The sequence below is a fragment of the Salvelinus alpinus genome, chromosome 2 (assembly GCF_045679555.1).
Source record: "Salvelinus alpinus chromosome 2, SLU_Salpinus.1, whole genome shotgun sequence".
In the NCBI taxonomy this organism is placed as follows: Eukaryota; Metazoa; Chordata; class Actinopteri; order Salmoniformes; family Salmonidae; genus Salvelinus; species Salvelinus alpinus.
In genome coordinates, this window is record NC_092087.1 from 125993213 (window position 1) to 126005474 (window position 12262).

At 44.9% G+C, this 12262-nt stretch overlaps 1 protein-coding gene across 7 annotated transcripts in view; it reads right to left on the bottom strand.

The window, feature by feature from the left end:
- The window catches only part of LOC139568663 (regulatory-associated protein of mTOR), a 177152-nt gene that overhangs the window by 55092 nt on the left and 109798 nt on the right, over positions 1-12262 (bottom strand). For all 7 annotated transcript variants that reach the window (XM_071390654.1, XM_071390650.1, XM_071390649.1 and 4 more), the window contains exons 9-12: positions 9480-9580; positions 6820-6964; positions 4643-4718; positions 324-425 (exon numbers count right to left, since the gene is read on the bottom strand). In XM_071390654.1, the coding sequence (XP_071246755.1) occupies positions 324-425; positions 4643-4718; positions 6820-6964; positions 9480-9580 (424 nt within the window). The remainder of the gene's footprint in view (positions 1-323; positions 426-4642; positions 4719-6819; positions 6965-9479; positions 9581-12262) is intronic.

The following is a 12262-nucleotide window of genomic DNA, read 5'->3' on the forward strand; positions in this document are numbered from 1 at the left end:
CATAACCTTAACATGCGTACTGATTAAATAAGAACGTTAGTTTGTTGGAACCATTGCAAGTTTAGATCTTCCATATTTCGGCATCGGGAGGTGGTAAGATTAGGAGGCGCTTCCACACTTCAGACCAGTCAAATTCAACTTGATACCCTTGTTATTTTCATCTCCAGATCCGTGACTTTCTATTCCTCGAAACCCGGTCAATCAACGTTGAAAGGGGCCGTTTCTATGGCGATTTAAAGGGAAAGACTCAGAAAACTGAAAGATGTTTTTTGGGGAGGGTAGATATTTTACGCCCGTTGGCGTATGTATGTATGTTTGTGTACCTGCAGTACGATGGGGAGCTGTTCGGGTGGGTTCCTGTTCTCCACTCCCATGGTCAGCCACACCTGGAACGCTGTCAGCTGCTCTGCAAAGAACGGACTGTGCTATTGGGATGAAACACAAACACAATCGTTTTAATAAATCTATGATGAATATACATACAGTACATTGATACTGAGCTCACTCACACAGAGTGCATACAAAAGCATGTGGACACACCTTCAAATGAGCGGATTCGGCTATTTCAGCCACACCCGTTGCTGATAGGTATATAAAATCGAGTACAACTCCATGCAATCTCCATAGACAAACCGTGGCAGTAGAATGGCCTTACTGAAGAGCTCAGTGACTTTCAATGTGGCACCGTCATAGGATGCCACCTTTCCTACAAGTCAGTTCGTCTAATGTCTGCCCTGTTAGAGCTGCCCTGGTCAAATGTAAGTGCTGTTATTGTGAAGTGGAAACGTCTAGGAGCAACAAAAGCTCAGCCGCAAAGTGGTAGACCACACAAGCTGTCCTTGGTTGCAACACTGACTACTGAGTTCCAAACTGCCTCTGGAAGCAACGTCAGCACAAGAACTATTCGTCGGGAGCTTCATGAAATGGGTTTCCATGGCCGAGCAGCCGCACACAAGCCTAAGATCACCATGTGCAATGCCAAACGTCGGGTGGACTGGGGTAAAGCTCACCACCATTGGACTATGGAGCAGTGGAAACACATTCTCTGGAGTGATGAATCACGCTTCACCATCTGGCACTCCAACGGAAAAATCTGGTTTGGCGGATGCCTAGAGAATGCTACCTGCCCCAATCCATAGTGCCAACTGTAAAGTTTGGTGGATGAGGAATAATGGTCTGGGGCTGTATTTCATGGTTTGGGCTAGACCCCTTAGTTCCAGTGAAGGGAAATCTTAACGCTAGAGCATATAATTACATTCTAGACGATTTTGTGCTTCCAACTTTGTGGCAACAGTTTGGGGAATGCCCTTTCCTGTTTCAGCATGACAATGCCCCTGTGAAAAAAGCAAGGTCCATACAGAAATGGTTTGTCGAGATCGGTGTGGAAGAACTTGAATGGCCTGCACGGAGGCCTGACTTCAACCCCATCGAACACCTTTGGGATGAATTGGAACGGCGACTGCGAGCAGGGCCTAATTGCCCAACCTAACTAATACTCTTGTAGCTGAATGGAAGCAAGTACCCACAGCAATGATCCAATATCTAGTGGAAAGCCTTCCCATTAGAGTGGAGGCTGTTATAACAGCAAAGGGGAGACCAACTCCATATCAATGCCCTTGATATTGGAATGAGATGCTCGACGAGGAAGTGTCCACATACTTTTGGTCACGTAGTGTATCTTGACCTGCATACAAACACAGCTGTGACCTCTCAAACACACAACTCAACAATAGCATTATCCATTTAACAGTTAGAGCTAGAACACCATTCCCTAACACACACACATTAGGCTTAATGCATTGATAATGAACTGTACACACGGCACCATACATCTCAATGTAGAAAGAGTTTAATGAGTTCTGTAACAATGTTTATTTATTTCGGTTTTGTGTGTAAGTTATATAAGCATGTGCACGGCAACTCAGCACGTCGATGTCAACAATGCAACATGCAGACACTAGTCATGAAACTAACGCAGCACACCTCCTCTCTATGACACACACACACACCCCCCGATCAACTGAATGGAGCCAATTCTTACACCGATCTGTCTATTATATAACACCTTTACATAAGGAAGCCTCTATTGTAGCCTTGACTCCTACCAGCTGCAGTAGTGTGTGTGAACTCGTGCCACTTCTTTATGTACCAGCCTTCTGTTCCCCACAGAGCAGTGATTGTCATGACAATTTGTGTCTGCCGCTATTAACTGCACCATGACCAGTTTCATCATCATCGTCCCCTTAATATAGCAGAGGACATTACAACAGAGACTCTCTCGCTGCCGAGAGTAGAGGGAAATTATTTGGTGAATAATCAAAGCACCACCGCTATGCTCTCACACAATTACATGCGAGCACGTGCGAGGAGTGAATGCGCGCGAGGAGGAATGCGCGCGAGGAGCGAATGCGCACACACACGAGGAGCGAACACGCGCGCGCACACACGCGAGGAGCGAACGCGCGCGCACACACACACACACACACGAGGAGCGAACGCGCACGAACACACACACACACACGAGGAGCGCCACCGCTATGCTCTCACACAATTATATGCGAGCACACACGAGGAGCGAACGCACACACGCACACACGAGGAGCGAACGCGCGCGAACACACACGAGGAGCGAACGGGAGCGAACACACACGAGGAGCAAACGGGAGCGAACACACACGAAGAGCAAACGCGCGCGCACACACACGAGGAGTGAATGCACATGAGGAGCGAACGCACACACACACGAGGAGCGAACGCGCGCACGCACACACACACGAGGAGCGAACGCGCGCACACAAACTAACAGAGTTCAGAGAGTTTCTCTGAATGAACTCAGAGAGAGAGAGAGAGAGAGAGAGAACGAGTCTCTTATCTCTCAAAAGGCAGACGGAGAGAGGGGGGAACATTTGTAGAGGACCCAGGGGGGTCAATTATAGTGCCATTAAGCATGCGGGGGCGAAGGAAGAGAGGGAAGAGAATGGAGAAAGGGAAGAGGGATGTTCTCTCAGAAGTGGTAGAGAAGAGGCACACCTCAACAGGCCAGGTGGGGAACTGATAGGACTGCAGACTCGGAGGGAGGGAGTCACGCTCTGTAGAGATTCATTGAACTTTTTCCATACAAACTTTTGCAATGGGAGTGCATTGCTCTCTGCTTGATATGGTGTCTGAAAATAATTTCATAGCCACGTTTTTTGAGGAGATATGGAGGAAGAGAGAGACAAGTGAAAGAGGGAATAAGAGGAGGGAGGGAGGAAGACGGGGATGTCAAACTAATTGAGCCGGCGGGCTGCTTTCGGTCTTCACCGGGGTCCGGAGGGCTGCACTGGGCCATGGGCCGTATGTTTGACACCCCTGGAGTAAGAGTTCCAGGGAGAGTGGGAAATAGATAGAGGGAGAGTGGGAAATAGATAAAGGGAGAGTGGGAAATAGATAGAGGGAGAGTGGGAAATAGATAGAGGGAGAGTGGGAAATAGATAGAGGGAGAGTGGGAAATAGATAGAGGGAGAGTGGGAAATAGATAAAGGGAGAGTGGGAAATAGATAAAGGGAGAGTGGGAAATAGATAGAGGGAGGGATTTCAAGTAAAGACGGCATAGATAGAGTGAGGAAAAGAGAGAGATGGGAGAATTCAGAAGATGACGGTAGACGGCTTAAGGAGCCCTTACACAACCCCTGGTAATAATCTCATGTTTTCACAATCAGCTTTTCTACCCCTGCCTGGCCCAGGGTTTTCCCCCAGAGATATTGGGAATTCAATATTACAATTGCAGTGGATTATTACACCATAACGGGATGCTAAACTTTTGTAGCTCGTCTGGACAGACCGACTATTCTATTTCTACAGGGAGCTGCAACAACGCATCTTTTATGACAATCTCAAGTTCAATCTCTGGGTATAAAATACATTTTTGTATTTGATTCGATATTTTTGTAGAAAAGCACGGAGGAAGGCGGTATACGGCAGGGCAGCATGTATTGTAGTATACAATTCATACCACCCAAACTGACCCCAAAGATGATGCGTTAGAGCTGACTACCACAGTGGGAAACTTTCAAGTGCTTGTGTTGAAAATATCTTATAACGAATGATGGAGTTGCACTGACTGGATAAGTAGCCCCAGACGGGTTTACCAGGATGGAGTGATACGATGATATTAGACATGACATTTCACCCCTGCATCCACTGGGTCAGATGGGTAATAGGGTGATACACTGACTGGGCCGGGGAGAGTGTTTGTGATGAATCAGTGGAAATAAAATGTATATTTTAACTCATAGAAGTGCCAAAGTTACCAAGGTAAATAAAATGAAAGGTAAAGAACTTGAAAGTGTGTAGTCAGACTAGTCAACCTGAAGTGACCGACAGCCATCCATCAGCTAGTGGGGTTATTTATCAGTGAGGCGTCAAACACACAGAAATTGTATCCACAGCATACAGCGCCATTTATCTTAACGCCTGAGGGCTATTCAAATGAAGGGGGGAAAAGCCTTTTGCAGTGTGGCCCGGCAGGACCTTGGCGAAGACAGAATTTGGACACCAGGCAAAATGAGTTTGAGACCCCTGACATAGACAAACACATGGCATGACTAAGTCCCAAAGTTACCGAGGAACCCGCACTGATAAATGGAAAAAACACACTCACCCTGAAGGCGGTGCCCTCCTCAATGATGGTGGGCAGCTGAGAGAGACAGATGTCCACAGCCAGGTCCCATGCCTGCCTGTAGAGGAACGATGCACACACACACACACACACACACACACAAGGCATCAACAACCCAAACGTCCAACACACACACATAGACGGTCCTAGAGAGGAAAGCATTGAGGCTTTGATCCATTCCAAAGTGTTCTCCCTGGACATCATGTTTAATTCATACTGTTACATAACACACATTAAACCCCCTTTACTGCTGCACTCTCACAACAACCCCCCTTCCCCTCTTTCCCCCCCTCCCCTCACCAACCGCCCTCTTCCCCTAACCTCCAACCCCCCTTTTCCCTATTTGCTCTGAGGCAGCACTTGGGGTCTGCAGCTAAGGGGTTTGTCCTCTGGTTAGAAAGTGCACCAGGAATTGAGCATTTGGTTGACGAATGCAACAAAACGCAACGTTACAGATGTGTTCCAGTCATTGAACGCAACTCTAACAACACTGCCTTTGCCTATTCCATCCAGGTAACAGTGGAATCCAAGATAAATGACGATACAATGCTCTACGGAGAAAGATATTTCCCTAGTCAAATGATCCTAGATGCTAGTTATAATCTATGTAGAATACAAATCATCATATCATTCACATAACACAGTGTGCATTCAATATTCATATCAGGTATAAATATCTGTAATCCCAGTGCATGAATATATCAAATATATGAATCATCTGGAATCAGTCGAGACAAGCAGACAAACATTCGTTCGGCGACAAAAAAAACATTTCTCTTGTTGTTAGTATCAGTTTGGGAAGTGAGTGAAAAGTAACATGAAACGTGATTGGGATTTGGTAGGAGTGAGGGGTGTGTGATGGCCGCAGGTAGCTTAGCGGTTAAGAGCGTTGGGCCAGTAACCGAAAGGTCACTGGTTCGAATCTCCGAGCCGTCGTTCAAAACTCAAGTCAACACATCTGTCATTGATGCTGTGAACCGCATCACAAGAGCAACGCCAAAGAAGAGATGTGTAAAACAATTGACATCATTGATGCAATTTCAATGTTGTTTGAGTTGCTTTGTGTATCACTAAATTAGCTTGAGATGATGTTACTGCAACACTGCATCCAAGTTGCTCGACATAGGCGTTTCAAAGAGCTGTCAGTCAAGGTGAGCTCATGGATAATAAACTCCCCGCCCACAAAGCCTTGTCTTTTCAAACTTCCTGGTAGTTAGCCATGAGATTAAAAGTACTTTTTCGCACGTTTTCAGCATTTCTATCCAAAACAAATATTATAGGTGATATTTTAGGCACTCAAAAGGCTATTTTACATGGAAATCAGAATAACAGTTAGGGACCTTGGGACCTTTCAGAAAGTGTGTATGAGGGAATTTGTATCTAGTTGCTGACACTGCTATAGCTTCTACCTGCAGCAGAGCTTGGTGCAGCCATAGCGCCATACACCCCCCTACCACACACACAGTCGTGCACACCTGTCCCCAGCCAATTTATATCCTAATAATGGCCCACTAATAAAGACACAACAAGAGCATTTTAATAACACTTGCTGGTTATGTATGGACACGATCATCAATCAACATATTTCCCCAAACCCTCACAATTTCTCACCACACCACACTGTGTTTTTCCTCATTTTCTGTGTCTCTTACTCTGTCCCCTACACACTTTCTATTAGTCTCTCTCTTCCACTCTTTCTTCCTTCCTTCTTTACTGCTATCTAGCTACCTCAACACTTCCTATCAGTCTCTCCTCCACTCTCTCTTACCACCCCTTGTTCTCCTTTGACTTCTTCCTTCCCCTCCCTCCACATTCTCTCTCTGTGCTTCCTTTCTTGCTGGCTCAAGCATCTCTTTAGAGCTGTGATGGGGTGTAGTAACACAAAGGAAGACCCCAGATTATTCAGTGCTATTTACTGTCTTCTCAAGAAGAGTTAATGGAGGCAATAAGAGATGAAAACAGGCGATCGCTCACTCAAGAGGCTTTCAGCAACAACACTCCCCCCAACTAATGCTTTTAGCGACTGATGGTGCAAAAACACACAAAAGGATTTTGCAGACAGTTTTCAACATGAATCTAATGAATGGACAGACATTACGGTAGATTTAATAGAAAAGGCCAACAGAGAGAAAGTGTGTGTGTGCGCCAGCGCGTCTTACCACATGGCGTGCATGTATGTAGGTGGCAGGCGCGGACTGCTGACAGGGGTGCAGTTGTATGACCTCATTATCCTCTCGGCCAACAGGAAGTTGCGGAATAAACTGGCCACCAACAGGTCCTGACGAAAGAGCTTCTGGAACAGATCTAGAGAGAGAGAGAGAGAGGATGAGTAAGAGAAGAGAGGATGAGGGTTTTCAAATTTTGCACAAAAGAAGAAAAAAAAGAAAAAAAATCACATTTACATAAGTATTCAGAACCTTTACTCAGTACTTTGTTGAATCATTTTTGGCAGTGATTACAGTCTCAAGTCTTCTTGGGTATGACGCTACAAGCTTGGTACACCTGTATTTGAGGAGTTTCTCCCATTCTTCTCTGCAGATCCTCTCAAAGTATCAGGTTGCTGCACAGGTATTTTCAGGTCTCTACAGAGATGTTCGGTCGGGTTTAAGTCCGGACTCTGGCTGGGCCACTCAAGGACATTCAGAGACTTGTCCCGAAGCCACTCCTGCATTGTCTTGGCTGTGTGCTTAGGGTCATTGCTCTGTTGGAAGGTGAACCTTCACCCCAGTCTGAGGTCCTGAGCACTCTGGAGTAGGTTTTCATCAAGGATCTCTCTGTACTTTGCTCCGTTCATCTTTCCCTCGATCCTGACTAGACTCCCAGTCCCTGCCGCTCAACAACATCCCCACAGCATGATGCTGCACCCACCATGCTTCACCGTAGGGATGGTGCCAGGTTTCCTCCAGAAGTGACACTTGGCATTTAGACCAAAGAGTTCAATCTTGGTTCTCATGGTCAGAGTCCTTTAGATGCCTTTTACTGAGGAGTGGCTTCCGTCTGGCCATGTCTGGAATACACTGCCATCAGACACACATAACTGCACCACATATCACACTTTCACAAAATGCTTGAAGACATGGCTAAAGGTCAATCAGATTTGTGAACATGGTCCCTAGCTGTGTGTTGCCGCTTTCCATGTCTGTTGTCTGTAACTTGTGAGGTGTGGAAACACTTTGTTGCTTTTATGAATTTTGTCTTGCTGCTTTTTGTTCTATGTTGCTCTGTCTGTATGCTACGTCTTGCTTGTCCTATGTTGCTATGTCTGTATGCTATGTCTTGTTCTATGTTGCTATTGTCTATATTGTAATTGTTTTTAATAACCTGCCCAGGGACTGCGGTTGAAAATTAGCCGGCTGGCTAAAACCGGCACATTTACTGAAACGTTGATTAATGTGCACTGTCCCTGTAAAAATAAACTCAAACTCAACTCAACATAAAGGCCTGATTGGTGGAGTGCTGCAGAGATGGTTGTCCTTCTGGAAGGTTCGCCCATCTCCACAGAGGAACTCTGGAGCTCTGTCAGAGTGACCATCGAGATCTTGGTCACCTCCCTGACATAGGCCCTCCTCCCCCGGTTGCGCAGTTTGCCTGGTCGGCCAGCTCTAGGAAGAGTCTTGGTGGTTCCAAACTTCTTCCATTTAAGAATGATGGAGGCCACTGGGTTCTTGGGGACCTTCAATGCTGCAGACATTTTTTGGTACCCTTCCCCTGATCTGTGCATCGACACAATCCTGTTTCGGAGCTCTACGGACAATTCCTTCAACCTCATGGCTTGGTTTTTGCTCTGACATGCACTAGCATCTGTGGGACATTATATAGACAGGTGTTTGCCTTTCCAAATCATGTCCAATCAATTGAATTTACTACAGGTGGACTCCAATCAAGTTGTAGAAACATCAAGGATGATCAATGGAAACAGGAAGCACCTGAGCTCAATTGCGAGACTCATAGCAAAGGGTCTGAATACTTATGGTACCAATTTTTTACTTTTTTATACATTTGCAACAATTTTTCAAAACCTGTTTTTGTTTGGTCATTATGGGGTATTGTGTGTAGATTGACGATAAAAAACATTTGATCCATTTTAGAATAAGGCTGTAATTCAAAATGTTTTAAAGTCAATACTTTCCGAATGTACTGTAGGTGTGTATGTATAGTGTGTGAATGTATAGTGTGTGTATGTATTGTGTATTGAATGTGGACAGACAGGCAGAGTGCAGTAGCAGCCCCAGATAGATCAAGGCAGGGGGCGGTAGTGACATTTTCAACTCTTATTATTAATTCATGCATTATCTCATTTAGTTTAATGGGGCCAGGTTGCTCCAGTGTTAATCCCCAACTAATGATAATAATTGGTGTGTGTGGGTGTGTGTGTGTGTGAGAGAGAGTGAGTCTGTCTGTGTACAAGTGTTTTGATTGTGGTGTGATTCGAGTGCGTGTTCGCGTGCTTTTGTGTGTGACAGAGTGTGTGTGTGTGTGTGAGTATGTCTGTGTGAGAGTGTTTTGTGTGGTGAGGTGTGTGTGTGTAGTGGATTAGGTGTGCCGTGCCTTCATGAAGGAGATTCTCTGTGATGTACGCTGATTAATGAATTGCAGTGCCGTATGGCTTCTGGGGCTTATCAGCCTATCACCACTGTTCTCTTCTTACATCACGACTCACATGAGTGTTTGTGAGAGAGAAAGAGGGAGAGAGAGAGCGAGCGAGAGAGAGATACTTTCTACTTGTCTGGGCAGCCCAGGTAGACACAGGGGTATGAGTGTGTATGCTTGCATATATGCTTCCAAGCTCATGTGTGTGTGTGTGTGTGTGTGTGTGTACCTCTGGGCAGCACGTTCCAGGCGATAGTGTCAGTGATAGCAGTGAAGATCCAGTTGAGCTCTCCCAGTGGGGTGCGTCTGTCATTCAGTCTCCCAGGTATCCTGCACAACACCATAGATTTGTCAGTAACATTAAGATACAGGTAACTGACAAAATAAAGGAAACACCAACATAAAGTGTCTTAATAGGGGGGGGGCACCACGAGTCACAACAGCTTCAATGCACCTTGGCATAGATTCTACAAGTCTCTGGAACTCTGCTTTATATCTACGGTCGCATTCCTCCAACAGTGTTCTATATATATAATGGATGCAACACAATTCTTCCGTGAGAAAAATCATTTGGTGTTTTGTTGATGGTGGTGGAAAATGTTGTCTTAGGTGCAGTTAAAGAATCTCCCATAAGTGTTACACTGGGTTGAGATCTGGTGACTGAGATGGCCATGGCATCATACATCGTTTTCATGCTCATCAAACCATTCAGTGAACACTCGTGCCCTGCTGAAGGGGGCATTGTCATCCTATGGAGGCATAGCCATGGTAACCAAAATAATGGCCTGGCCAGCATTTTTATACATTTGTAAATGACTTAAGCCAGGAACCAAACCTGTGTGGAAGCACCTGTTTTTAATATACTTTGTATCCCTCATTTACTCAAGCATTTCCAATATTTTGGCAGTTACCTGTATATTCCATATAAAATACACTGAGTGCACAAAACATTAAGAACACCTTTCTAATATGAGTGCACCGCCCTTTTGCCTTCAGAACAGCCTCAATTTGTTGGGGAATGGACTCTAAAGGTGTCGAAAGTGTTCCACAGGGATGCTGGCCCATGTTGACTCCAAAGCTTCCCACGGTTGTGTCAAGTTGGCTGGATGTCCTTTGGGTGGTGGACCATTCTTGATACACAGGGAAACTGTTGAGCGTGAAAAACCCAGCAGCATTGCAGTTCTTGACAATCCGGTGCACCTGGCACCCAGTACCATACCCTGTTCAAAGGCACTTAAATATTTTATCTTGCTCATTCACACTCAATGGCACACATACACAATCCATGTCTCAATTGTCTCAAGGCCGAAAAATCCTTCTTTAATTGTTCTCTTCCCCTTTTTCTACACTGATTGAAGTGGATTTAACAAGTGACATCAATAAGGGATCATAGCTTTCACCTGGATTCACCTGGTCAGTCCATGTCATGGAAGGAGCAGGTGTTCCTAATATTTTGTACACTCAGTGTATTTCAGTGTTCTATATCTATAATACATCCATTTCATCCGTCTAATTAACATATAGATCTATTCATGTCAGTGGCATCAAACTACATTAACACTTTAAAACTGTCTGTCATTAGACTTGATGGGAAAGCACTGCAGATTGTGTGCACATATAAAGCACAAAAAAAACTGCACTATATAGTAGTGCTAAGCGATTAACCAAAATTTGTTATTTGTCATTTTTAAACAACTGACTGACGTTCGTTCTATGATTTGAATTCCATTTTGTTGTGTTTTTTTCTGAGCTCGATGTGCAGTTTGTAGAGATTAATCACCAAGTCTGAACTGTGTGATGTAGTAGGGAGTTGTAGTTTCCAACAGGCCAAACTTTTATAGTGAACAAAAACTATAAGTGGAACATGAAACAATTTCAAAGATTTTACTGAGTTACAGTTCATATAAGGATATTAATAAATTAAAATAAATTCATTAAGCTCTAATCAAAGGATTTCACATGACGGACTACAGATGCTGTTGGTCACAGATACCTTAAAAAAAAATAGGGGAGTGGCATCCGAAAACCAGTCAGTATCTAGGTGTGACCACCATTTGCCTCATGCAGCGCAACATCACCTTTTCATAGAGTTGATCAGGCTGTTGATTGTGGCCTGCGGAATGTTGTCCCACTCCTCTTTAATGGCCGTGCAAAGTTACTGGATATTGACGGGAACTGGAATACGCTGTCGTACACGTGGATCCAGAGCATCCCAAACATGCTCAATGGTTAACATGTCTGGTGAGTATGCAGGCCATGGATGAACTGGATTATTTTCAGCTTCCAGGAATTGAGTACAGATCCTTGCGACATGGGGCTGTGCATTATCATGCTGAAACATGAGGTGATCGCTGCGGATGAATGGCACGACAATGGGCCTCAGGATCTCGTCACGGTATCTCTGTGCATTCAAATTACCATTGATAAAATGAAATTGTGTTCATTGCCCGTAGCTTATGCCTGACCATACCATAACTCCACCGCCACCATGGGGCACTCTGATCACAACATTGACATCAGCAAACCACTTGCCCACACAACGCCATACACGTGATCTGCGGTTGTGATGCCAGTTGGACATACTGCCAAATTCTCTAAAACGACTTTGGAGGCAGCTTAGAGAAATGTACATTACATTTTCTGGCAACAGCTCTGGTGGACATTCCTGCAGTCAGCATGCCAATTGCACACTCCCTCAAAACTTGACACATCTGTGGCATTGTGTTGTGTGACAAAACTGCACATTTTAGTGGGCTTGTCTCCAGTACAAGGTGCACCTGTGTAATGATCATGCCGCTTAATCGGCTTCTTGATATGCCACACCTGTCACATGGACGGATTATCTTGGCAAAGGAGAAATGCTCACTAACAGGGATGTAAACAAAATTGAGCACAATTTGAGAGAAATAAGCTTTTTGTGCGTATGGAACACTTCTGGGATCTGTTATTTCAGCTCATGAAACATGGGACCAACACTTTACATGTTGCGTTTATATATTTATTCAGTGTACA